We start from the raw sequence: 27,232 nt of genomic DNA on the forward strand, positions 1-27,232 counted from the left end.
GTTCCCAGAAGGTCGTTTCTCCCACTGCCTCTTCTGCAGGTCTTGATTTAAGTAAACACTGCATAAGGGGAGAATTAGAGGGAGAAGCTGCTCGTTCACCCACCCCACCCTGGCAGCAACATTTTCTGTCTTGGCCCTGCCTCAACAGCTCCACCAGTTGGAGGCTGAGGGGACAGCATGTGCCAAGGTCCTGTGGCAGTAGGTAGCTTAGCTGGTATGGCCAGGGTTTAGAAGATGAAGGGTTTGTGCTATTTCCTGATGCTGGAGAGGCCAGTGGGAGCAGACTCCTTAGGATTTGAAAGCCAAAGAAAATACTTTGGTTTATCTTAAGAGCAGTGGGAAACCATGGAAGAACTTTAGGCAGGTGAGTGACATTCAATTTTTGAAAAGGGGAATGGAGGTGAGTATACCAGGAGATGAGAGAGGAAGGTGTGAAGATGTCCTATACCTGGGAAAAGGTAGTGGGAAGGAGAGGAGACACGTCTGGGAGATGTTTGGAGGTTGAACCAGCAGAATTTGGAGATGTTCTGGGTGGGGACAGGGCAAGGGAGTGGGTGGAAGCATCAGGGCTGACACTCAGGCCCTCAGGGTCAGCTTTGGAGCCCAGCCCTGCACTTCCCTGCCTCCACCTGTTTCTACTTCTGCCCACTGCCGGCACCTGGGTAACTTGCTATACATAGCCTTTGCCCCAATTGTCCCTGCATCCAGGTCTGTGTTGCTCATACTGGGAGCTCCTAGAGAACAGACAAGGCTTGGCTCCTCTGTGCTTGTTTCCCCTGCGTGGTGCAGGGCACAGAGATGGCCTCCGGTGAGGGTAAGGTGGAAGTTACCAAAAACCAAACTTGTTGCCGTCGAGTCGATTCTGACTCATAGCAACTCTATACGACAGAGTAGAACTGCCCCGTTGGGCTTCCAAGGCTGTAATCTTTACGGAAGCAGAGTGCCATACCTTTCTCCCCAGAAGTAGCTGGTGGGTTCGAACTACCGACCTTTCAGTTAGCAGCTGAGCACTTAATCACTGCGCCACCAGGGGTTTTTTGGAGGAGGATACACCAGCTTCCCACTTGGGTGTGAGTGCGCACATGTTCCTGAGTGTGTAAGGACCTGAGCACAGTCAGAATTCCTAGGATTGCTTTGTAGGGATACCGCAGGCCATGGGCAGCAATGCTAGCCTGTTTGAGGGCTGACATCAGACGTTATGGAAGATCGTGCTGCATGGTCAATCTTCTCCAGAGGCAGTGTCCACCTTCTCTGACTCAGCTGAGTCTGTTTCTGCTGGGCTAGTTTTCTCTGTGGCCTGCGGTATTAGACATCCGGCCCCTGGAGAGAAGCTCAGAAACCAACTTTCTCCCCGCCCACTCCTCTGTCAGCAGCTGTTATTTATCTATTGGGACTTCCTGCCCATCTCTTACCAATTCTTTACAGCCCCTCCGCCTACTTCCTGGGCAAAAAAAAATTTTTTTTATTATCAGCAGTGAAACAGGCAAGCTGTTTATCCCCTGAACCCACACCCTTGCCCTGGAGACCAGAAGATCCAAGAGCTTCTCACCCATCTCTCCACTTGGCTGTGCTGGTGGGTTTAGGGGTAACTGCAGCAGTGGGGGGTGGGGGAAGGAAGGGAGCCAGGCCTAGACTGAGGTTCCTGAGCCACCCCAGTCAGGGACACACCTCCTGTTTCTGCTGTTTTCTGAGGCAGAGGCCTAGGGGACTCACACTCAGCAATGGGCTCACCTAGAGACCCACCTCCACCCAGGGCCTCAAACCAGTTCCCCCTTTGGAACCAGTGCCTCCTGCATAGCACCTTCTTCCTGGCCAGCAGGCACTGGCAACATCAAGTGCACAACCCTTAGATACACCCAGCCTGAGAATCCTTCCCAGCACTCCCAGGCCTTTTGCAAGAGTTTTGCTCTTTTCGTTTTGTGGGGATGATTTTCTGGTACCCAGGCTTAGGTCACTCAGTGCTGCTCAGTTCTGCTGCCTGAGAAAGGCTCCAGAGGTGAATCAGAGACTACCAAGGTTCAGGGTAAAACCTTGAGAGGCGGAGGAGCAGGGGGAGGAGAAGGTCGCTGGGGATGAAGGAGTCTGGACACAGACACTGGAGCCACTCAGGCGAGGAGGCCTCTGTGACAGGTCCTGTCCCCGTGTGCATGTGGTGGGTAAGGAGGGGGTGTTCCTGGAAGAGGTGGTTAGGGTGAGGGCTGGAGGCTGGGAATGGGGTGGGGCCTGCCCAGCAAGGAACGGAGCTCAGCCCTGGAGGTTTCTGGGAGAGCAAGAGCCCAGGGAACCAAGAGATAAGGTGGGTGTAGCTGCAGAAACCTGGTGCCAGGCCTTACCTGAGGACCTGTACATCTGACCTGCCAGGGCTTCCACCCTGAGGTAGGAGGGACCCTGGCCAGCAGGTAAGCCAGCAGCTCTGGGAGGAAGGTGCTGGGGAGGGGGGCTCTGGTGCGCTGGACATGACCTTATTTCCTCCCCCCCAAATAACCAGCTGTCTGGTTTCTGTACTGTTGAGTACATGTTCCCTGATCCTCCCCAGATGCTTGTTCAGTTCTCGTCCCAAATGTCCCTGGGGAGGCGGAGCATCTCCTTGGCAGGGTGCTCTTTCCTGAGGCCGAATGGGGAGGATAGGGAGGGGTACTCCTCGCTTGTCCCAGTTTTTGGCTTGGGTCCCCAAGGGATGACACTCGGCTGTGGGGTTAAAGTAGGGAAGAGAGAAGGCTGGGTACCCAGTCACAAGTTCAGGGGCAAAGAGCACATTTGTGATTCTGTAATCCAAAAGGTTAACCCTTCTTCCCAGAGATTATCTCTTCTACCACCCTCCACCCTCACATGGCCCAGCTCGGGGGGGCCCAGAGTCCAGGCCACTGTGACCACAGGCACATCTGCAGGTAGCACATGGAATGCCCAGGGCAGGCTGCAGGCAGACAGGGACGTGATGTGTTCAGGAGCGGCCTCGGAGCAGAGGGCTACTCTCTGGAGGAGCAAGCTTGAGGACAAGGGGAGGAAGCCACCCATCAGAGCGGGGACAGGAGCAGGGGTGGAGGGAGCCCACCAAGGGAGGCAAGTGGGCGCAAACGGCAAAGGCCAAGCCCGGGTTGAGGGTGGGAGGGCTGTGCTGCCCCTTGGCGGTCGCACTGTGCATTATCACAACTCCCTATGCAGCCCCTTCTTCACGAGGCCGCACCACTGGGTCGCCTGAATCAAGCAAGCGTTGGGACCCCATTGTTGCCCTCTGTCCTTCACCTATCCCTCTTAGGCTCCAGTGACAGGGCCCCTCGCCTGGCTGCCAGGCCCTGTGCATCATGCAGCCCAGGGGCCTCAAAGGGCCCCGCGCCTTTGAAGGGATGTGTCTGCTGCTCCTACTGCTGCTGTCGTCACCTCCTACACCCATAACCTGCGCCCAGACCCTGCCGGGCGCCCCCAGTGTCCCAACCATGCCTCCAGTCTCCCCCAGTGTCCCCGGCCTTCGAGAACGGGCACAGGCTCTGATGCGGGCCTTCCCACTTGTGGATGGGTGCGTAGGTGTGGTGCGGCCATGGATGGGGGTTGAATGCACCCCTGGGCAAGAGAAGGGGCCCTGAGCATGCAGGGCTAGTGACTCCTTCTCCCCCATACCACCCCTGGGTGCCCTCTCTCTCCCATCACCCTTTCCTCTGTCACCCACTTACTGGAGGAATTCTTCCCCCTACCCCTGGTTGGGCCTCAAGGGGTGTGCATAGTCTGCGGGACAGTGTGGAGTGAGTTCCAGACAGGCCCAGTCCTTGAGACATGTTATACCTGACCTGGAGTCCTAAGAGGCCCACCCACGTGTCTCTAACCTGATCCTGCCTTGACATCCCTCCAGCCACAACGACCTGCCCCTGATCCTGAGGAAACTTTACCAGAACAGGCTACAGGATGTTAACCTGCGCAATTTCAGCCATGGCCAGACCAGTCTGGACAGGCTTAGAGACGGCCTCGTGGGTGCCCAGGTACTACAGGGACACTCAGGGTGCCATGACATGGCTGCTGGGGTATGATGGGGAGTTCAGGAGCTCCAGAGACTATAACAGGTTAATGACATGGGAACTCAGTTACCATAAAACCAAAAAAAAAGAAAACCTGTTGCCACGGAGTCGATTCTGACTCACAGTCTATAGGACAGAGTAGAACTGCCCCATAGAGTTTCCAAGGAGCGCCTGGTGGATTCGAACTGCCAACCTTTTGGTTAGCAGCCATAGCACTTAACCACTACACCACTAGGGTTTCCTCAGTTACCATAGCAACACAAAACGTGCCATGACATGGATGCTGGGGGTTGCTCAGGCTAGAATGAGCCAGCTTGGTGGGCATCAAGGTACCGCAGAACAAGCAGCACTTCACTCATGGCCTCTGGGCCCACTGGGTGCTGTGCCAGCTATGGAGGCTCTGAGAAGCCCAGGGAGCTCCAAGGCAGCTCCTCTTGCCCATGCCCACTCCTAGCCTTCCCCTAGTTCTGGTCAGCCTACGTCCCATGCCAGACCCAAGGACGGGATGCCGTGCGCCTCACCCTGGAGCAGATTGACCTCATCCACCGCATGTGTGCCTCCTATTCTGAGCTGGAGCTTGTGACCTCTGCTAAAGGTAGGCAGGCTACTGGGGGGTGTTAGGGACTTGACTGAGCTACTGCAGCCCATGAAAGTGATCAACTCACCTACCTGTCCCCAGCTCTGAACAACACCCACAAGCTGGCCTGTCTCATTGGTGTGGAGGGTGGCCATTCACTGGACAGTAGCCTTTCCGTCTTGCGTACCTTCTATGTGCTGGGAGTGCGCTACCTGACACTCACCCACACTTGCAACACCCCCTGGTAAGCACAGTGCTGTTGACGTGAACCCACTGCGGCAGGAATCTGCCCGAGGTCGCACCGAGGGCTCAGGTCAAGGTTCCTCCCTAGGATACGGCACTCACCCTGGAGTGAGGAGGGGAGCTGGGGTCTCCACAGTGAGACTGCATCCTTAGCAGGGATCTTCAAAATGCTAGGCACAGCCCAGCCTGGGTTCCTGCTCTTGCTCCAAGAGCTTGCAGGATAGAGAGTCCAGCAGGGCTTCTAAGGCTCTTGTGGCCAGGGTGTGGCCATTAGTCAGACCGCATCCTGGCCATCCTGCAGGGCAGAGAGCTCAACTAAGGGCATCCACCCCTTCTACAACAATGTCAGCGGACTGACCAGCTTTGGTGAGGTGAGGATCCTGGTTCCATACACTGCCCTACACGAGCACACACAACCTACCTGTTCCCTACAGATATGTGCACACGTGCACCCCTGAGGCCTTCCCCCAACCTGTCCCTGCAGAAGGTGGTGGCAGAAATGAACCGCCTGGGCATGATGGTAGACTTGTCCCACGTCTCGGATGCTGTGGCGCAGCGGGCACTGGAAGTATCACGGGCTCCTGTGATCTTCTCCCACTCAGCTGCCCGGAGTGTGTGCAAGAACATTCGGAATGTTCCTGATAACATCCTACAGCTTCTGGTGAGAGATTGCCCTGGCCCTCGAACCTAAAGCAAGGAGGCCTGGAACCTGAGCCCCTGCCCCCTCATATTTTTCAAACCTGAACCTGAACACCTTTTGCCCTGCAAAACCACAGTCCACAGCCTCTGAACTCTTGAACCCAGGGATTCGAAGTGGTAAATACTCTCAAACCTGGCACCAAGACACCACCACCCAAACCAGGGCTGAGACTTCTCCATTCACACAAACCAGGATAAGGAGTGAAGACTCCTCTGACCCACAAGGTCAGGGCTGAACACCCTCCTCCCCGGGGCTCAGAGGGGAGCCAAGCTAAGTGTCCATTTGTCCACCTCTGCAGAAGAAGAATGGTGGCATCGTGATGGTGTCCTTGTCCATGGGGGTATTGCAGTGCAACCTGTTAGCCAACGTGTCCACCGTGGCAGGTGAGCCTCGTCCTGGGCTCTCTGAACAGCTCTGACTTGGACCTGAAGCTTTGGGGACCTCAGGACTGCCCCAGTAGTTTGACCCACCCATGGGCAATAGACACAACTCCCAAAAGTCAATTGATGGACAGTACACAGAACTTTAGGGCCACCAAGTTAGTACTGTGATACTGATGTATGTAAGAGAGACAGTGATATGTAGATGCCACATGCTAACCACATGCTCTTCTGGAGGGGCTCCCAAAGTGCCCTGTCCCTGCCTCCACCAAAGGGACAGGGCAGCCTAGAGACCCGGGCAGGTCTCTAGGGGTCTTTATCAGTTGCACACTTTGTCCATCTCTTATTCTCTGTATCCCCGGAGAGAGGCCCGTATGAGGTTCTCAAGAGGGCTGGAGAAAGGGTGAATCCTGGACAGGGAATGGCCCATAGGCATGGCTCTGGGGTCCACTCCAAACCTGAATTCTAATCTACAGCCAGCTGGGATTAGTTTAGGTCAGACCTCAGGGCCCTCAGGTTATCACACTGGGTGCCAGGACAGGAAGGGCTTGGCCTGCATGGCCTACGGGCTGCAAGAAAGGGAATCTGAAGAGTCGAGCACAGTTTCCACCCCAGCCTTGCCCTGAAAGCCCCACACTGCTGACTTTTCATCCCCCCAGATCACTTCGACCACATCAGGACAGTCATTGGATCCAAGTTCATCGGGATTGGTAGTGATTATGATGGGGCTGGCCAGTGAGTGCTTCCCTGTGGTTTGTCTGGGCTGGGTGTGCAGCCGTGGGCCTTCACAGTCACCATGCCCCCATACTGTGTCTTTATAACCTTTAGGCCTTGGTCACAGCCTCAAGTCTGCTGGCCCACCTGGCATCTCCCCACTCCCAGGGTCAGTATCCTGGGCTCTCCCTGTCCCTTCTGTGGCCCAGTGGCCCCATGCCAGGTCATTATATTTGGCTGAGCCCTGAGTCCCCATTGCTACCAGACAGGGTTCATTTGCCCAGCACACGCAGCCACCCCCAGTGGACCCACTCTCTCCAAGCAGACTATCAGCAAGTCTTTGTGGGCTGAGCATCTGCCCTACCTGCAGCCGGGCCTGTGCATGCAGCGATCAGCCCAGTTCTTAAGAAGCTTTTCTTCTTCTTCTTAATGGAGGAAAAATTCACATTCAGTGAAAGGCATAGATCTTAATTGTGCAATTCAGTGAGTTTTGACAAATATTCAGGGAGGTTTCGAGGTCTCCTTCTGAAGGATGAAGAGCAGAGTGAATCACTTAACTCCCTCCAAGTCTCCATTTCCTATTCTGACCAAGGCCGGGGTTCAGTGGCCCTAGGCACATATTGCTATGGTTCTGGGTCAGGCTGGGCAGGGGACCAGGGCTGACGGCTGGCCTGACAGTTTCCCTCAGGGGCTGGAGGATGTGTCCACATACCCGGTGCTGATAGAGGAACTGCTGAGACGTGGCTGGAGTGAAGAGGAACTTCAGAGGGTCCTCCGTGGAAATCTGCTGCGGGTCTTCAGACAGGTGGAACAGGTATCCTGGGCTGGGCAAAAGGGTAACTCAGCGGTTGGAGCAGGTGCAGGCAGCAGAGCTATGGGAGCTGCTGACCACCGACTGCCCCCTCCAGGTACGGGAGGAATATAAGTGGCAAAGCCCCCTGGAGAATGAGTTTCCGGATGAGCAGCTGGGCAGCTTCTGCCGCTCTGTCCTCTCAAATCTGCACCAGAGACAGGATCTGGTTCCAGACCAGAAACCACTTATGACTACAATACATTGGACACGCAAGTTATCATCTAAGCAGTCACTCTCAAAATCCTCGCCCCACATGGCCCCCAGCCTCACAGTGGTTGCTGCCTTCCCAGTCCTCATCCTGTGGCTCTGGTGACCAGTCAGTCCTGCCAGATGTCACTGTGGCAGCCGTCGACAGCCACAAACTTCCCCCCAAGTCGTGCAGGCACAACTATTTCCAGATAATAAACATTTTAGACATGGAAGCAGGTATGAGAGTCCTTCTCTGCAGCGGGAGTGGGTTCAGTGACACACGCGCACAATGCTGCTGGGTGGTAGGAGACCTTGTAGCCTCACTAACACAATCCTGATAGAAAGAAGTCAGACATAGAAGAAGCTGGACCCTGGGGCCAATTGCTGCTGCTGGAGCAGCATGGACAGAAACAGAAAACACAGACACCTTCTGCTGCCTGCCTTTCAATTTTCGTCTGACAACTCCTATTGGCAGAGCACAACTGGAAGCCAGCTGGCAAAGGGGTCTAGAAATGTGGTTTCAAGAGTTTGAGCCCTAGCATCACAGAGCAGAGCGCAGAAAGGTGATCTGGAATTGGGAGGCAATTGTTTCATAACCAGCGCAGCTGCAGGCCTATGGGGCACTAATTCTGATTCACTGTTTCTCCTAGGGTGTATTCCTTTGTGTTCCAACTCAAAGCTAGGCAAGTTCACCAGGGTCCTCTCTTGCCTTGGTGGACCCCGAGCACTAAGTACCATTTCCTTTAGCCCCATAACACTCCTAGAGGATGAAATAGCCCCAAAGGCCAGACTCATCTCTTTGTGCTTCCAACCCCCCTGGATTATCTCCAAGTAATTCTTCAATATCTTGCTAACTCTCTGACACCTTCAAGAAGATGCTTCATATATAAATTTTTTACAACATAAAAAAAGATGATTTTTATATTTGCCCAACTCTCCTAGCTGTTGTCAGGAGGAGTGGAACTTTGATTTACCTACTCAATCCGAACTAGATATCTTAAACTGTTTATGTATTACTTTGGTAGTATTTTTTAAATTAATTTTAAACATAATGCCCTCTCCTCTCACCTGAGATGAATACAGGAAGCAGCTGTAAGTTCAATGCTTCTGTACTTTTGATAAACTATTAGCAAAGTCATCATTCACTATATTGTTCAGTGTCAGATAAAGGATCCACTCAGGTTTCTGAGAGGTGTAAATAAACCCTGTCTTTTGCCCTTCCTGGGAGAGCAAAAGCTGGTCTTTAATCCCAAGACACAAAGGAGGAGGCAGAGATAGAGAGAGGATAGTGGCCACCCAGAGGCGAAGGCCCTTTTCTAGAGACCCTGAAGTGAAGGACCGCTTGTCTGAGAGCCCAGCAGGCAGACACAGAAGAGAGGCAGCTCAGATTTCAGTCTGTGATATTGGCCTCTCAGCTTGACAAGACCTGGTCCAGGCCCGCCAAACCCATTGCCATCAAGTCAATTCCAACTCATAGCGACCCTATAGGACAGGGTAGAACCACCCCATAGGGTTTCCAAGGCTGTGAATCTTTACAGAAGCAGACTGCCACATCTTTCTCCTGTGGAGTGGCTGGTGGATTCAAACCACCAACCTTTTAGTTAGCAGCTGAGTGCTTAACCACTACGCAACCAGGGCTCCTTGGTCCAGGCCCAGGAGGCTCAGATATGGCCCAAATACAGTTCTGAATCAGCTCCCCTACATTGGGGCTTTTCCAGCAGAAAATGATTTATTATGCTGTCCAGGCCTCCGGCTAGCCTGGAGGTCACTTTGTCTCAAAGGAGGAATCCTGCCCCAAGTGAGGTGATGCATTGGACATGACCTTATTCCTCCTACTCTGTGCCTTGGAGGATCCTCCAGCTTCTCCCCAAACACAGTTGTCCTGCCCAAACTAGACTTTGGCCTGAGCCATTGGCCAACCTGGAATGCCCTCTCCACCCCACTTTGAGATTCAAACCTGATTCCCTTTCACAGCTCAGCTCTGCTCTGGTACCTTCACCAAACCCCTTCCACCATGCTCAGCCCTCACCAGCACCACCCACGACTTCCCTCAGCCAGGATGATAGTATTACAGAAAGCAATGAGACATAAAGTGATCAGTGAGTAGGTAACCCATGGCCACTATTAATTAACATTTGATATGTAGACTTCTTTACAGCCTTTTTCTGCATGTATGGAAACGCTTGTGGCATAGTGGTTAAGAGCTACAGCTGCTAACCAAAAGGTTGGCAGTTCAAATCCACCAGGCGCTTCTTGGAAACTCTATGGGGGCTGTTCTACTCCGTCCTATGGGGTCGCTATGAGTTGGTAATCGACTCGACGGCACTGGGTTTGGTTTTTGGTTTTTTATATTAATACACATACAGAAACAAAACGCGATACTAGAGGCTAAAACAAAATGCTCTATTTCCGTAACTATTGTTCTTAAATTTCACTTTTCATCTAAGAATATACAAAATTTCTGGCAGTCAAAACATATACAGTTTATCTAATTCACTTTCCTAAATCGGAGCTTAGAATTTCATAGAATATTTGACCTGTTGGGGAGGGAGAACACATCCCCGCTGCTAAATTCCCACATAGGTTTCCAACCTGTCTGGCTAGGAAGCGAGATTAGGAAGACCCCTCCCTGCACAGGCCAACCCGGCCCGTGGGGGCGCCCTCTGGGCTAGGGACGGGAGGGCCATGCTGCCCCCTGGCGGCTGTGCTACTCGGCGTCGCGGCTCCCCGCGTGTCCTTTGCAGGGTTTTGTGACTCCAGCCCCTTCCTTGCGAGGCCGTGCCACTGGGTCGCCTGAGTCCAGCGTCGAGACCCCATCGCGGCACTGTGCCTGCCTCAGGCTACCGCGATCGACCCCCCATCTGCCTACCGAGCCCTGTGCATCATGCGGCCCGCGGGCCTCGAGAGTCTCCACCGGCTAGACCGGCTGCGTCTGCTGTACCTACTGCTCCTGCTACTGCTGCCGCCGCCTCCCACACGCGTAACCTGCGCCCTGACTCCGCCTGGTGCCTCCAGCGCCTCCGCCACGCCAGGCCTCCCCAGCGCCCCCAGCCTTAGAGAGCGTGCGAGGGTCCTGATGCGAGCCTTTCCGCTAGTGGACGGGTACCTAGGGGCAGTGTGCGGGTGGGTGGTGGCTAAAAGCATCCTCTGGGCAGGGGAGGGGATCCTGAGCGTGCAGGGCTAGTGAGGAAACTCCCTCACACCACCCCTTGGAGTTCTGTCTTCCCCTGCACCCATGGGTGCCCTCTTCCCCCCCATTAGCCCATCCCTGCTAGAATCCCCACTCCAAGCCTTTCCTCAGGATATCTCCTTATTGTCTGAGTGACGGGGGGTGGGGGGGTGGGGGGGTGGGGGGTAGGGAGGTGGTGGTGTGACAGGCACAGGCCTGGTGACATGTCCTGTGTGACCTGCAGAATAGGTCCCCACTCTGACCCTGTCTTGACACCCCTCTAGTCACAACGACCTGCCTCTGCTTTTGGCACAGCTTTTCCAGAACAAGCTACAGGATGTTAATCTGCGCAATTTCAGCCGTGGCCAGACCAGCTTGGACAGGCTTAGGGACGGCCTCGTGGGTGCCCAGGTATCACAAGGTGCCACGACAGGGCTGTTGGGGAATGTTGGGGCCACATAAACCTAGGTAGGCCACCCCCTGGGTGACTAGGTACTATGGGGCACACAATGTGCCATGATGTAGCTGCTGGGGAGCGTGGGGGCCTTGGAAACCAAGTCAGGCCAGCTATATGGGGACACAAATAAAGTGACAGAAAATCCCCTGGTGAGTGTGGGGGCTGCTGGAACCACAAAGAACATGGCAGATTGGCCTTGGAGTAGTTAGACAGCACAGGAAAAAAATAGCTGGCCATGATATGCCAAGAGTTTAGCCACTGGGAACAAGCTTAATAGGCATCAGGTAACATGGGGTTATGCAGTGCCTAACTTGGGGCCACTGGCCCAACGGGTGCCATGGGGGCTGAGGCAAGTGTGATAGGCTAGGTGATTTGGAGGCTACTCTGGCCTCGATCTGGACTCCCGGGCCTATTCCCAGTTCTGGACAGCCTACGTCCCATGCGAGACTCAGGACCAGGATGCTGTGCGCTTCGCACTGGAGCAAATTGACCTCATTCACCGCATGTGTGCCTCCTACTCTGAACTGGAGCTTGTGACCTCAGCTGAAGGTAGACTAGAGGTGGGATATAGTAACAGGCTAAGTCTGGTGGCTCTGGCCCTGGGCCCTAACCACTTGACACACCCTTTTCCAGGTCTGAACAGCACTAAAAAGCTGGCCTGCCTCATTGGCGTAGAGGGTGGTCACTCCCTGGACAGCAGCCTCTCTGTGCTGCGTAGTTTCTATCTGCTTGGAGTGCGCTACCTGACACTCACCTTCACCTGCAGCACACCGTGGTGAGCATAGCACCTGGCCAGGGTGGAATTGCTGAACGTGTGGTAGGGAAACTGCCCATCCCTGGGATCAGCCTGAACACAAAGGGGAGGTTAAAGATGCTCCTAGAGGGAGGATGGACTTCCCGTAGGTCCCTCACACTCCCAGAAAGCAGCTGGCCCTAAGTCCTTGCTCCTGTTCTAGAAGAGGGATGGATGGACAGACAGAGGGACTACAGAGTTCCCAGGTTCTGATGGCCAAGGTATGGCCAGCTACAGTGCCCTCTCCTGGCTGTCCTGCAGGGCAGAGAGTTCTACCAAGTTTAAACACCGCTTCTACAACAACGTCAGAGGGTTGACCGGCTTTGGTGAGGTGAGGACCCTGGTTCTCTCCCTACCCACTCCCTACAGATATGTATGCTCACACATGCACCCCTGACACCCCCAACCTGTCCCTGCAGAAGGTGGTGAGGGAAATGAACCGCCTAGGCATGATGGTGGACTTGTCCTATGGATCAGATGCCTTGGTGCGGCAGGTTCTGGAGGTGTCACAGGCTCCTGTAATCTTCTCCCACTCAGCCGCCAGAGCTGTGTGCAACCATTTGCTGAATGTTCCCGATGACATTCTACAGCTTTTGGTGAGCAGTCACCCCAGCCCTTGAACCCAGGGCTAGGCATATTCCATGCAAAGACTCCTGACCCTGAACAAAATTACTGGCTCAGGCCTGACACCCCCTCCAGCTCAAGGTTCCCTTCAACCCAAGGCTCCTCCATCTCTGAAACTCAGGCCCAAATAAGCTCCACCCAAGGACCCCACAAACCCAGAAAGTAGGACCTCTTCTATCTCCCGAAGCCAGGACTAAGCACTGCCCTACCAGGACCACCAGAGCACAGAAGGGTGGGCAGTCAGGCTGCAAGGGACAAGATGAGTATCCATTTGTCTATCCCTATAGAAGAAGAACGGTGGCATCGTGATGGTAACGCTGTCCATGGGGGTACTGCAGTGCAACCTGTTAGCCAACGTGTCTACTGTGGCAGGTGAGCTCCTTGTGCACCTCTGGCTTCAGCACATGCCTCAGTCTGGCGCACCTGTTGAGCAATGGGCAGACCTCCCGAGAACCCAGGGGCAGTAGACACAGCTCTTCTGTGCCACCCGGAACTGGGGCTACAGAGTTGATGCTGATGGGTATAGGGAGGCAGTCAAACACAGGGGCCAGGTATTAACAGTCTTCCTTAGACCGATGGACTGACAGCCCCTCAGGCCTCTACCTCTGGGTCTCATTTTGGCTCCCAGTCCTTGAACCATTCATCCCCCACATCTCTGGGCAGGTTAGGCAGGACCCCATTAGACTTTCAAGGAATCAAAAGGCAGGGTGACTCCCAGCCAGGAAATGGCCAAAGGGGCAGCACTGAGGTCCACTCCAGGTCCAGAGCCCAACCTGTAGCCACTTCAGAGCTCACAACTGACTGTGAACTCTGTGGGGTCAACTGTCATGACCTGGAGTGCTGTGGGCAGGGAGCTGGTGAGAGTCTGAGCTTCCCCAGACCAGGGTTGGTCCCAGGCTGTAACTCCAGCCTGGTGCTCTCCACCACTAACCCCTACCCCTCTAGATCACTTCGACCACATCAGGGCAGTCATTGGATCTGAGTTCATTGGGATTAGTGGAAATTACGATGGGTCTGGACGGTGAGTATTTCCCTGGATTTTGTCTCAGGCTGGGATACAACACAGAGGCCTTTAGTCTCAGTCTCCCATCTTATAGTCTTCCCATCTTCAGGCCTTGGCCACAGGGTGTGGTCTTTGAGCCAACCTGACATCTCCTAGGGCCTGTTTCCAGGGCTCTCCATGTGTCTCCTGTGGCCCAGTGGACCCACTCCAGGTCACTACACTTGCTAAATACTCCTCCCCTCCCAGACACAGCTCATCTGCCCAACACATGCTCCCACTCCCAGCCCAGCAGACCTGTTGTAAGCTGACCATTTGCTTAGCTGGCAGAGGCTGAAGAAGCCCAGCCCTCAAGGAGCTTCCAAAGTTGCATTCACTAGGGTGAAGAACATGGCTTCACTGAGCCATCAGTTTCCCATACATATGGCTGGCGCTGGTGGGACAGTGGGCCCTGGACACATTGGGTAGAAGGCCTAGACCAAGATCAAGGCTGAGTTCCCACAGCTGGCCAGTGGGTGGCCACACAGATTCCCTCAAGGGCTGGAGGACGTATCCACATACCCAGTGCTGATAGAGGAATTGCTGAGACGTGGCTGGAGTGAGGAAGAACTTTGGGGCGTCCTTCGCAGAAACCTGCTAAGGGTCTTCAGACAAGTGGAACAGGTATGCTGGGCTAGGCAAAAGGACGCTCCAGTAGTTTAACCAGGTGAGCAGGAGGCTGTGGGAGCCACTGACAGCTGACTCTCACCCATAGGTGAGAGAGGAAAACAGTGGGCAGAGCCCTGTGGAGGACGAGTTTCCAGACAGGCCGCTGGGCATGTCCTGTCACTCCCATCTCCTACCTCAGCCTCACAGTGAGCATCATCTGGAACCAAACAAGTGGACAACCAGTCATGTCCTCCAGAGGCCCTCAAAAACCTCCCCACTTGCCCTAGTGACTGCCACCACCTTCTCAATCCTCATCCTGTGGCTCTGGTGACCTGGCCACTCCCGCAGATGTCACTGTGGCAGTCATGCACTCCCTCCTAGTCATTCAGGCACAAGCATATGCTGAAAATAAACATTTTGGCACAGAGCCAGGTACAAGTGTCCTTCCTTCTTCACGGTGAGCACAAGCTCCCAGTGCTCTTGGGTAGCGAAGGGTCTTGTGGTCTAGCCCCAGCTACTCAAGGTCGGTAGCTCCATCTGCCTCCAGCTTGGGCTGTCTCAAGAAGGGCAGAGGCATCTTACAAAATGCTTATGCTGAAAGAGGCACAGCCTCTGCAAAGCCTCTAGCCCACAGAAGAACACAAAGGAACTGAGTTCAATGTCAATTCCATCAATGGAGCATGACAGTGGGTGGGCTCCCAGTCTTCTTCTAAAAGGTTTAAATTTGGTTTTTTCAAGAAGCTGATACTGTTTATAGAATAAACGTAACATGTTTGCAATTGGCAGGAGAGAAAATTTGTGAGTGTTTTAAAATTTTCAGATGATGTCCTCTGATTTTTTTTAGCTGATTTTTAAGTGGAGGGGAAAAAATCACCAAATCATTAAACTTTAAAAAAAAGAGAGAAAGAAAAACTAATGCCATACTTGGCTTACTACAGACCCTCCTTCTTTGGCCACTTTCCTCTCCCAATCCACAGAGGTGAGCCAGAGCTAGATCAAAGTTCTTTCTGCGAGAACTTGATATTAAATCACATGCCCACATCTGTGGGGATCTATTTCTGAATTCTGTGTCATTTATTTGGGCTACTAATTCTTGTATTAATACCACTATCTTAATAATGGCAACTTTAAAATAAATTTTTGGTATCAGGTAGAGTGAGTCCTCTCACCATGCTCTTTAAAAATTTTATATTAGTCAGGGTTTGATTAGACAAGCAGAACCACTATAAATGGCAGTTATAAAATAAGGGGTTTGTTACAAGAATGAGACCTAACGGAAATGAGGGAGCAGGTTGAGAAATCCGTGCAAGGCTGTTGCACTTGCACTTGGTATTGGGTCTTAAATCTGTATAGATAAGCTGGAGCAAGAATGAACCCATAAGGACAAACTGGGACAACTGAATACCCATTTGGACAAAAAACAAAGAATACTGACCCCACCTCACACTGTACAGAATGCAACATACAGAATAAAATTAATTTGAATGTGTTATTGATCCAAATGCAAATGGTAAAACAATAAAGCTCTTGGAGGGTAGTGTAGGAAAATATACTTGTGACCTCAGCATAGGTACACTGGACAAAAAAAAGCATTAACTACAAAGGCAAAGACTGATACACTGGATTATATTAAAATTAATGACTTCTGTTCATCATAGAATACTATGAAAAGAGTGAAAAAGCAAGCCACAGAATGGGAGAATTTTTCAACACGTATAATTGACCTAAGGCTTATATCCAGAGACAGACAAGCCACCCAATATAAGAATGGGCAAGACACTTCAGTAGAAACTCTGCAAGAAAAGATATCCGAATAATCAATAAACATAAAAAAAGGTGATCAACCTCATTAGTCACTAGGGAAATGCAAAATAAAATTCATAATGAAGGTGACTAAAATTTAACAGGTAATACCAAGTATTGGTAAGGACATGGAGCGACAGGCATTCTCACACCCTACTGGTAGGAGTATGAATTGATAAAACTACCTTGCAAAACATTTTGGCATGTCTACTAAAGTTGAGGATATACATATCTAAGAACTTAGCAATTCTTTTCCTAGATACAGATCCAGCAAAAATATCTGCACATGTGCACCAAAAGACACAAGCAAGTATGTTCAGAGAAGCATTGTTTTTAACAATTCCCAATTATAAACAACCCAGCAGTAGAGAAATGAATCATGGTATATTAACTCAGTGGAATAGTATACAGTAATGAAAAAGGAACAAACTACAGTTACACACAATGTGGATGAATCCCACAAAGTAATGTTGAATGAAAGAAGCCAGACACAAAATAATACATGTTGTATTATTCCTTTTATACGAAGTACAAAAACAGGCAAAACTTATCTATGTTGTTAGAAGTCAGTTATCTTTGGCAGGGGGTGATGACTAGAAGTAGGCATGAGGGAGAGCTTCTGGGTTACTGGTTCCTGATCTGGGTGCTGGTAACAAGGATGGGTTCCCTTTGTGAAAATTCAGCAGGGTATGTGAACTTTTCTATATGGATATTATTCTTCAATACATGTTTTTCTTTTTTTTTTAATAACAGGAAAAGCTAAACTTAATGCTCAGGAATACATATTCGGGGTGTAACTTTTATGCAGTATAGGAAAGCTAGGCAGTGGCTATCAGAAAAATCAGGATATTATCAGGAAGGTGCCTTCCTTTGGTGGACAGGAAGAGGGCAGCAGCTGGAAGAGGCATGAAAGTAGCTTCTGGGGTTCTGTCAATATCTATACCTTGATTTGGGTGGGGATTAGTTAGATGTTTACCTTGGGATAATACCGCGAGCTGTCAAACAGTGTGAACAGACCCCCTGCCCCACCCTTCTCTATCCTCACACTCCCTACGCCCCAGTTCTATTCTCTCAGCAACCGCTTTCAACTCTTTCAACCTTCCCTGAAGATTCTAGCTGCTCTGGCTTCCCCAAATACCGATTTCTTTCTCCTCAATGCAGCAAGACCTCTGGGGCTCTGTTTGGGCCCTGCTTACCCTCCACATTGAGGCATGCGAATTGCCTCTAGGCAGTAAACTAGCGCAACTGTAGGGTTCACTGCATTTTGGTTCCCTTCCTTCAGGAATTATAGTCCTGCAGGGACTACTGTCTGACGTCTGAAAACCGTTATTTTATACATTTTATCCAGAGTTATATTTGTTTTACCCAAAAGGGTAAATTCGGCCCTCTGTTATGCCATCATGGTTGGAAGTAGAAGTTCTGTTGAAACATTCTTCGTAACGAATTTCTGTTCCAAGGATGCTTGATAAAAGTATGCATTTTTTAATTGTTGGATGTAGAACTCTGTACATGTCTATTAGCTCATTAACTGTGTTGTTAAAATCTTACATCATTGCTGTTTTTTTCTTAACCTATTTGTAACGATGACAGTTGTGTTGAAATCTTCCATTATGATTGTGTATTTACTTTATATATACCATTATGGTATATTTAGGTGATGGTATATTTATATTTGGGTGAATATATCATTATGATAGTATTTAGTTGAATATACCATTATGATGATATATTCAGTTTGTCCCTAGAGTTCTTGTAGTTTTTTATTCAAATACTTGAGGCTATTTTATTAGGTGCATTAATGTTTACAATTTCTATATTTTCCTGATAAGCTAAAACTTTTATCATTATGTAATAACCGTCTCCATACCTATTTTATTGGATATTAACTTTATTGACTATTGTATTATCCCAAAGCCTCTGGAGATAATCCTTCTTTGCCTCTTCCTGCTCCTCGTGGTTCAAGGCATTCTTTGGCTTGGGCTGATGACTGTCATCTCTGCTTCCATCTTCACATCATCTTCTCCCCTGTGTCTCTGTCTGAAACCTCACTCTCCTTTCTCTTATAAAGAACACCAATCATTGGATTTAGGGCCCTTTTTTTTTTTATGAATTCAGGACGAATCTATCTCAAGATTCTTAATTACATCTGCAAAGACCTTTATTCCAAGTAGGATACCATTCACAGGTTCCAGGGGACATATCTTTTGGGGGCCACTATTCAATCCACTAATGGAGCCCTGGAGCCCTGGTGGTGCAGTGGTTAAGAACTTGACTACTAACCAGAAGGTTGGCAGTTCCAATCTACCAGCCACTCCTTGGAAACCCTGTGGGGCAGTTCTACTGTGTCCTATGGGGTTGCTATAAGTTGGAATTGACTCGACAGCAATGTTTTTTTTTTTAATGGAGCCTTGGTGGCACAGTGGTTAAAGCACTAGGTTAACTGAAAAGTCAGCTACTCCATGGGAAACAGACATGGCAATCTGCTTCTGCAAAGATTTACAGCCTTGGAAGACCTATGGGGACAGTTCTAGTCTGTCCTTTAGGGTCGGTATGAGTTGGAATCAACTCATCAGCAACCGGTTTGGTGTTTTTATTCCACTCACTACAGAATGCTTGCTCATGGAATCCAGCCACTCTGTCAAACAGCTGTCAAACAGCTCATGGAGATGTCCACATGTAGAGGATGCAATGCTCCTGGCCCACAGCTGAAGTTGAGCCACTAGCCTACAGCCAGTAATAACTTGCTGGTCATGTGAATGAGTCTTCTTAGAAGTGGATCCTCCAACCTAAGCTGGTGTCTTGTAGAGAAAAGCTGTCCCTACAGAGATTTGTGAGCAAAACAAATGCTTTTGTTGATTGCTGTTTTTTTAAGCCACTATGTCTTGAGTGATTTGTTATGCAGCAGGAAACCCTGGTGTTGTAGTGGTTAAGTGCTATGGCTGCTAACCACAAGTCCACCATGCGCTCCTTGGAAATGCTATGTGGCAATTCTACTCTGTCCTATAGGGTCGCTATGAGTCAGAATCAACTTGAGGGTAACAGGTTGGTTGGTTGGCTGTTATGCAGCAATAGATCCCTGAGCAGATCACAGAAGAGTTCTATTTTTCACACCTTATATTTCTGCTTGTTCTTTTTTATGCTTTCTTTTCATTGTTTCATATTGCTAATATCCTCCCTTATCTTTTTTATTCCCCTTCCTTATCTTTTGTAATGCTTATTAGCTTAATTTTGAATTATTGATCTGTGTGTTCTAATAATTCTCCTGATACAATCTGCAAACCAGTACGTTTTCATTTTAATTGTCTTTGGTCGCTATGAATCGGAATTGACTCAAAGGCAACTTTTTTTTTTTTTTTTTTGGTGCTCCTCAAATGTCTTTATTTTTTGCCTGTGAGCTTATTTTTCATGATGGTACAGGCTACTGGTCAGTCAATGGTATGGAAGAAGTTGTATCCTAGCCACAGAGTCCCCTCTAAGGTTGTTGGTTGGGTTGTGGTAGCGTATCTTCCCCACACTGGATCTGACCTCCCTTGAGGAGAGAGGCCATATCTGGGGGTGGGAATGGAGCCGTGGGGGACCTTTGCAGAGGACCAAGGGGGCACCTGTTCATTCTTTATTCAAATAATGTTCTGGGGCCAGGAACAGAGGATCCCAGGGTAACTTAAAGACCCCCACATCATCCTGCCCTTGTGAAATTCAGCCTAGTGAGGATGACAAACATTAATCAGAGATTCCCACCAACACACTTCTTTGAGATGGGTACTTAAAAAAAAAAAAAAGTCCACTGCCGTTGAGTCAATTCCAATTCATAGCAACCCCATGAGACAGAGAACTGCCCCCATAGGGTTTCCAGGAAGCAGCTGGTGGATTCAAACTGCCAACCTTTTGGTTAGAAGCCAAGCTCTTAACCACTGCACCACCAGGGCTTCAAGATGGGTATTAACGTGTTGCCACTGAGTCGACTCCAACTCATAGTGACCCTAGGTAAACTGCTCCCAGGGGAACCCAGATTTGAGTGGGAGAGGACTGTCAGAGAAATCTTCCAGGAGAAGGCAGTACTAGATAAGGAGAAGTTTGGTGAGGGTGGGGGCAGGGGGTAAGAAAGGTGGGCCTGTGGCTGGGGAGGAGGGTGGCAAAGGATGAGGCTGCAGAGGTTGGCAGGGCTAGATGGAACAGGGCCCAAGCAAGGAACTGAGCTTTTCTCTTCAGAATAGATGGCTCTACCATGAGCCGGGGAGAGTAGGCAGTACAGCTGGAAGGCAGCTAATGTGGGTGGCTGACAGTGTCTGTGGTGTGAGGGTCAGGAGGTCAACTCGACAGACCCCGCCCACCCTGCAGTCAGGAGGGGGTCAGAATGGTGGTTGGCTGGGGGTCCCCTGCAAGGGCCAGTAACTCTGATTCCACAGGAAGATGCCATTCTGATATGCTAAAACCTCTGAGTTAAAGGGAGAAAAATGGAGTTAGACAAGTAAAATGGACTCTGGGTTTTCTGATAGAGAAAAAAGGAGCTGAAAGAAGGCCCAGAAAGATAAAGATGTTAAAGTAAAGCCAACTGGATCAAGTTGTCAGGAGCAGTGGAGTAGAAAATGAAAGAGAAAAGCTAGGAGTAGATAAGTAAAGGAACCCCCAGGAGATGAGACAATAAGAGAGTTAAAATGCAGGAATTTGTCCAAAGTGTCCAGTTACTGTCTCGAAGGGGCTAACGGGGTGGGAGTTTCTTCTTCCCGAGGGGGCAGCAGCCTCTGGGAAGGAGTCCTTGGGGACTCACAGCCCCAACTCCTGCCTCACACCCAGCCTGTCTTCTGTGTGCTTGGGCTCCTCTACGGGGTTCTCAGAGTTTGTGGAGTCCGCTGTGGGCCCCAGGGACTCCTCAACTCCCTCCAACACGGAGAGGCTGAAGCGAGGGGGCACGGGGCAGGGACAGGACCTTCCTGCCGGCACAGGGGTTCAGATAATGATGGAGATGGGGAGAGGGTACTTAGGAACGTCAGGAGGTCCTGAGCAGGACTAGGGTAGCCTCTGCAATCCTGGAGCGGTCCTGTCTCTCCCTTTCCCCTCTCTGAGTAACAAATGCCTCCGAGCGCTTCCTGGGTGCAGGGCTCATGGCCAGTGCACCACGTACCCCATCTCACGGAGCCCTCAGACAGCCTCAACAGGTGTGAGAGCGTTTCCCCACTTTACAATTATCGCATCAGAGGTTCAGAGATAGCAGCCCCCAACCCCAAGACACACAGAAGTCTGGCCCTCCCTCGAGAACCTGGCGCCTCTAGTTGTACTTGTGCCTGGCTGGGGGAAGGGGGGTGTTCATCCTGCCACAGCCCCTCTCGGGGAGGAGCCAGCCCGAGCCCCTCCCGCTCCCCCCCCCCCGCCCTCGAGGGGCCGCCCAGGGGGCGGGCGGAGGAAGTGAGCGCAGCAGGGAGGAATGCGCGCGGGCGGGGCGCGTGGGCCTGGGGCGGCTGGGACAACCCGGCAGGCGGCTGGGGCGGTGGAATCGAGCGCGCGATGCCTCACTTCACCGTGGTACCGGTGAACGGGCCGCGGCGCGGCGAGTACAACAACCTCGAGGGGCTCAGTTGGGTCGACTACGGGGAGCGCGCCGAGCGGGACGACTCGGACGGTGAGGGACCGCCCGGATGGGCCATGGCGGGGCAGGGGCTCGGGCCACGCGGAGCGGGCCGTCACACACAGACATAGACACAGACACACACAAACACGCGCGCGCGCGCCTGGACCTCGCGCGTATACGTCGATGCGGGCCCAACTTTTCTTCCTCAGCGGCGCCGCCACCAAACTCACTCCGCGCGCGCCGACACGCTTTTCCTCGGCACTCGGCGCCCGCGGCAGGGCGGTCATCCCCACTCCAGCTCCACCCCGCGAGTTGCGGGCGGGGGCTGCAGACGTGGCCTCTAAAGGAGGCCAGAGCTGCCCTATGCAAAAACAGTGCTGAGTCCTCATCCCTGACCTTCCCAGCCTGGGGGCACAGTGAGAGCCGAACCCCAGCCCCTTCCCTTTCTGGAAATCGGCCCCATCCTCTTCTCTCCTCCCCTCCCCTCTCCATATGTGATTCACCGTCTCTGTACCCAAGATCACTATTCTCCCCTCTCCCCTCCTCCATCTGGGCCGGCCTCCCTGCTCTCTGGCCTGGCTGGTTAGAAGGGTGTGCCGGCCAGAGGTGGTCTGTGGGTAACTGCCAGGGCGTCTCCCCATTTGTGATTGAGGGTTTGTGTCCCCAGGACCACCCTTTTCCCCTCTCGCCTGTCCCATCCAGGGGCCTCCCTGCTCTCTGGCCCAACTGACAGAGAAGGAAGGGTGTGCCGGCGGGAGCTGGTCTGTGGATAACTGCTGGGTCTGTGGAGCGGTCACCGAGCCAGGCTTGTCTTGGCATTTAACATGAATTAACCCGTTTAATCCTCCAGCTACTCTATAGGATAGATACTGTTACTTGGATGTAGGGAGGAGTGAAGGGAAGCTTGTAGTCATTAAATAACTTGCTGGGGATAGAATGAGGTGGGACGGGATTCAAACCCAGGGCGCTAGACTCCAGCACTTTAAGTGAGGTGTCCCTTCCTCTTCCAGGTGCCTGTCTCTTCCCCATTCCCCATCTCCTACTCCAGGAGGCCCCTGGAGTGCCCTCTCAGGGGCTCACTCTTGGAGTGTGAACACTGGGTGAGAACATGGGTCTGTATGTGCAGCAGCGTGTGTATGTGTAATTGTGCTAGTGCAAGTGTGAAGCTGCGGGTATCACAGGGTGAAGGCGGGGTCAGGTCAGAGCATTCTCAGGGCCACTGTGCTGCCTGGGTTATCAGTGATTAGGATGATGCTATGACTGATGATGACAAGCACTGTGACATCTGTTACCACGATGGAAATATGTAGGAAACGTGTTGGTGACCTGTGTCAGATGATGTGATCTGGCTGTGATTTTGACATGTTTAGAGCATATGACTAAGGTGGTTCATGTCTGGTATAGGTGATGACCATATGTGTGTGAGACCTGACTGCCATGCAGGGTGGTGCTGGGGCAGTCAGAGACCTGTGTGGAAATGGCACAGGATGGTGGCATGGGCTGCTGGACATCATGGAGGTTACTGGCTTGACAGCTGCATGTGTGTCCCCATGCCCTCACCTAGCCCTAGCCTTGTGCAACTAGTCAGAGCAGAGCCTTCCTGCTCCCTTATCAATCCTGGAAGGACTTCTTTCTCATCCACAGAGGCTGGGCTGCATCCCTAGGGTCTGTCTCAACCAGTGGGCAGGAAGCACTGGCCCTGCCTTGGCTCCTCACAGGGTGACTGCAAGGGCCTGGAACCACATTGGCTGATCCCTCTAGGCTATGCCAGCCAGCTCCACCCACTACCCCCCTTCCTTCTCTCTTACTCCGTTTCTGCCTGACCTTGGCTGTAGGATGGGGGACACCCTACGCTCTGGTGAGTGATTTTGATCCTTCTTAGTGGGGACTGGAAAGGGTTGGGGTTCACAAAAACAGTGTGCCTTAGGTCTATCTCCTGGGGGTCCCGCCTGGTACCTGAATCTCTCCAGGTTCCCACCTCTGCTCTGAGGGTCCTATGGACCTGCCCATCCAGCTCCACCCCAGCCTGTGGGCAGTACGGGGAGTTCCTGACAGAGCATCCCAGGCAGATGCACTTGTGCCCAGGGATTGGAAGCGTCATCCAGTCACCTGCAGCTCGTACATTCACAGTTGCTGAGGTAACACACATATATGTGTACCACACAGGCAGCCCCCAGGCTCAGGTTCACTAGGGGTCTCAGGTGGTATCTGAGGAGCTTTGGCCTGACATGCATGCCGAGACCTGCCCTGGAATTTTTGGAATAGCTGAGGCCTGAATGGGCAGCCTGAAGCTGAGAGCAGATATTGGGCCACTGCTCAGACCCCCCCACCCAAAAACAAAACAAAACCCACTGCCTGTCGAGTCAATTGTGACTCATAGCGACCCTATAGGATCGAACAGAACTGCCCCATAGAGTTTCCAAGGAGTGCCTGGTGAATTTGAACTGCTGACCTCTTGGTTAGCAGCTATAGCACTTAACCACTATACCACCAGACCCCCCCCCCAACATCCCCACAATCCCATGGAGGCGGCTTTGGGGAATTCTAAGGAGTGCTCCTGGGTGTCTGGTGCCAGCTTTTTTGATGAGTCTACACAGTTGGAAGAGTAGGTGTTGCTATCTTTATTTCATATAAGAAGAAACCGAGGCAGTACAGACAGGGTAGGTAGGTTACCCTAGGTCCACAGGAGGTGGGCCAGGAATCCAAGCCAGGCTCCCAGCCATCTGGGCACCAAGAGACCTGGGAATGTGGATCCCTGGCCAAATCGCATCTCCCAGACACTCCTCTCTATTGAAGGCTAATGCTGCACCTTAGGGGTGCACCCTGGGGTGGATGCTCAGAGGACACAGAATAAGAACAGGGAACCTGGAGCTCAGCCACCACCTGGGTTTAGTGGACCCTGGGACCCCAGGACCCAGGTCTGGCCCTCCTGGGTGACCTTTGCCTCTGAACCTCTCAGGTCTTTGTCACTAAAAGGGAGTAAATGGTACCTACCTGGAGTGTTGCTGTGAGGACTAGAGCTGCCCTGGAGTGATGGCTGAGGGGACAAAGGATTGGCTGGGTCTTGGAGGATCATCCACAGGCATTTTTCTCATTCTTCTGTATGCTCAGCTCTACATTTCCTGGACAGGAGAACAGTCTCTTTAGAGACAAAGCAACAATGGTGGGGCAGGCTGCAGTGCATAAGTTTAGAATAGTTTATAATGTACTTCCAACCTACTTCCACAAAAAAATAAGAAGTAAGCAACAACCCCTCCCCCCAGCCAGGGCTAGGGACCATGGTTTCGGGGGGCATCTAGCTCAATTGTCATAACATAGTTTAAAAAGAAAATGTTCTGCATCCTACTTTGGTGAGTAGCATTTGGGTCTTAAAGGCTTGTGAGTGGTTGTCTAAGATATGTCTACTGATCCCACCCCGTTAGGAGCAAGGGAGAACGAGGAAAACCAAAGACACAAGGGAAAGACTAGTCCAAAGGACTAATGGACCACAACTACCATAGCCTCCACCAAACTGAGTTCAGCATAACTAGATGGTGCCCGGCTACCACCACCGACTGCTCTGACAGGGATCACAATAGAGGGTCATGGACAGAGTGGGAGAAAAATGTAGAACAAAATTCTAACACTCAAAAAAAAGACCAGACTTACTGGTCCAACAGAGACTGGAGAAACTCCAAGAGTATGGTTCCCGGCAGCCCTTGAACTCAGTACTAAAGTCACTCCTGAGGTTCACCCTTTAGCCAAAGTTTAGACAGGCCTATAAAACAAACAATAACATGTAGTTCAACCATGTATACAAGACTAAACTTGCATACCAGCCCCGGGGCAAGGATGAGAAGGCAGGAGGGGACAGGAAAACTGGACGAATGGAAATGGAGAACCCAAGATTGAGAAGAGGGAAGTGTTGACATGTCATGGGGTTGACAACCAATGTCACAAAAGAGTATGTGTAGTGTTTAATGAGAAACTAATTTGCTCTGTAAACTTTTCACCTAAAGCACAATAAAAATCATATAAAATAAAGTTCCTCCCCCAAAGAAGTGTTACTGTCAGAAAAATCAGAAACCATGCACAGGAAGGGGGCAAGGACTCTGAAATGAGACAGATAGTGACTGTAGCTGTGGAATAAATTTAGCTTGGAGATTCCTGGCAGCCACAGCAGAAAGAGAAGTAAGATGAGTTCTGTAGCTGCCATTTTCAGACAAAATGAAGTTTCTGACTTCATTAGGAAAGATACTTTTTGTCATGAAAATCCAGGAGTAATTTTCAGAGGTCTCTTACTGGAGGGCCATCAGTGAAATGGGCAGTGTTGCTGAGTTTTCAGACTCTTCTTGTGGCTTCTCCTTATTCTGACCCTGAACAAACATTGAGGGCACAGCAAATACCACAGGGCATCTGAGGAACTATGTTATGCTGCCCCCAACAAGCTTTATCATGGTTTGGTTCCCCCACTTTCTGGCTTGACCTCCAGCCACCTTTGTCCACTGTGCCATTGACAGTGACCTATTTGCAGTTAGTGAACACAGGATTTAGTTGCTTGGCTCACTCAGCTAGTCCAAGTTGCTGGATGAAGCTGATGTACCACTTTCACATGCTGTGGGAAGGAAGAGCTGATTTTGCCCTGGAAAATTTTACCTTGGAAATTGTCATGGGCATACACCTGTCGGTTTCCTTGGATGGTAAAAAAAAAATCCACGGTGCAGCACCTGCTGAGTGGTTGTTGGCTCAGAGAGGGCAAGTGAAACCTCATAACTAGAGCAAGAGGATGTATCAGATGGAGGAGCATGCACCAGTCAGCATTCTCAGCTCCAAACAAGAGAAATGAGTTCTGGCCAATTTACACAGAAAAGGTTGGTGGTAGCTCTCATAGAGCCAGGCCAGGCCAGCAGATGATGCAATCACACCACCAGTCAGGGCTGGTGATGACACTTCCATCACCATATATCCTGTCAACATTGCTGCACGAACAACTCCACACTGCTGCCGTACTAGCTGTCATCCAACATCAAGGTGGCTTCTTTGAAAGATGTCTGCTTCCCATTTGTTGTGCCATTGCCACAGCTGCTGCTGCCAGGCTGTCTGGGGAAAAAATGCGTAGCATCTAGAAGAGGAATACGTGGTGTCTTCTGCCTGCATGATGGAAAGCTGGGACTGTTACCCACCAAGACTCAGAAGGGACAAGATCTGGAATATAGGGAAGAGTGTGAATGCTAGGCAGCCAGAAAAGTAGCCGAATGATGGGGGGAGGGGTAGGCTTATAAAAAGGAGCATCTGCCATGTTTCTGCAAAGTTTCTATGGCTTCTAGGCAGTGTCTGGCCAGCCTGACACCGGTAGAGGTGTGGGTGTGGAGGGGTGGACAGCCACATGGTCCTGGTCTGGGGCAAGCGGCCTGGGTCTGGGGGCAGGGAGGCTAACGAGCGGGCTCCCGCCAGCAGCCCCCGCTACCCAACCGCCCTTGCCTTCTTGGGCCCTGCGCAGTCCAGCACCCACCCTGCCTGACCTTTCTTG

The 27,232-nt window shown here is 51.4% G+C and overlaps 3 protein-coding genes across 16 annotated transcripts in view; all 3 read left to right on the forward strand.

Moving 5' to 3' along the window:
* The first annotated feature begins 1,469 nt into the window (after positions 1–1,469).
* On the forward strand, positions 1,470–10,584 carry LOC100664287 (dipeptidase 2). 7 transcript variants are annotated; one of them, XM_023556584.2, is made up of 11 exons: positions 1,470–1,573; positions 3,257–3,514; positions 3,845–3,971; positions 4,473–4,602; positions 4,687–4,828; positions 5,129–5,198; positions 5,312–5,488; positions 5,826–5,910; positions 6,567–6,642; positions 7,300–7,435; positions 7,530–7,832. In XM_023556584.2, exons 2-11 carry the CDS (start codon positions 3,303–3,305, stop codon positions 7,785–7,787), a joined length of 1,413 nt encoding a protein of 470 aa, XP_023412352.1. In that variant the 5' UTR covers positions 1,470–1,573; positions 3,257–3,302; the 3' UTR covers positions 7,788–7,832. The 7 variants fall into 7 exon arrangements, with proteins under 7 accessions (XP_023412352.1, XP_023412357.1, XP_023412350.1 ...); XM_023556582.2 differs by lacking the exon at positions 1,470–1,573 and adding an exon at positions 1,580–2,130; XM_064273872.1 differs by lacking the exon at positions 1,470–1,573 and adding an exon at positions 2,219–2,399.
* On the forward strand, positions 10,548–17,564 carry LOC100664007 (dipeptidase 3). 3 transcript variants are annotated; one of them, XM_064273875.1, is made up of 10 exons: positions 10,548–10,765; positions 11,148–11,253; positions 11,709–11,838; positions 11,923–12,064; positions 12,344–12,413; positions 12,502–12,678; positions 12,994–13,078; positions 13,652–13,727; positions 14,234–14,369; positions 14,461–17,564. In XM_064273875.1, the coding sequence occupies exons 1-10, from the start codon at positions 10,548–10,550 to the stop codon at positions 14,683–14,685; spliced, it is 1,365 nt and encodes a 454-aa protein (XP_064129945.1). In that variant the 3' UTR covers positions 14,686–17,564. The 3 variants fall into 3 exon arrangements, with proteins under 3 accessions (XP_064129945.1, XP_003417180.1, XP_064129946.1); XM_003417132.3 differs by having other exon boundaries at positions 11,117–11,243; positions 14,461–17,563; XM_064273876.1 differs by having other exon boundaries at positions 10,656–10,765; positions 11,117–11,253; positions 14,461–17,563.
* Positions 17,565–21,610: 4,046 nt separating this feature from the next.
* SLC12A4 (solute carrier family 12 member 4) overlaps positions 21,611–27,232 on the forward strand; it is a 22,972-nt gene continuing 17,350 nt past the window's right edge. For 3 of the 6 annotated variants that reach the window (XM_064273885.1, XM_064273882.1, XM_064273884.1), the window contains exon 1: positions 21,611–21,774. In XM_064273885.1, the coding sequence (XP_064129955.1) occupies positions 21,660–21,774 (115 nt within the window). In that variant the 5' untranslated portion in view covers positions 21,611–21,659. Of the gene's footprint in view, positions 21,775–21,834; positions 23,582–23,604 lie in introns of those variants that run through there. The other 3 variants (XM_064273883.1, XM_064273886.1, XM_064273887.1) reach the window with 3 other exon arrangements.

The sequence above is a fragment of the Loxodonta africana genome, chromosome 21, assembly GCF_030014295.1.
Source record: "Loxodonta africana isolate mLoxAfr1 chromosome 21, mLoxAfr1.hap2, whole genome shotgun sequence".
NCBI lineage: Eukaryota > Metazoa > Chordata > Mammalia > Proboscidea > Elephantidae > Loxodonta > Loxodonta africana.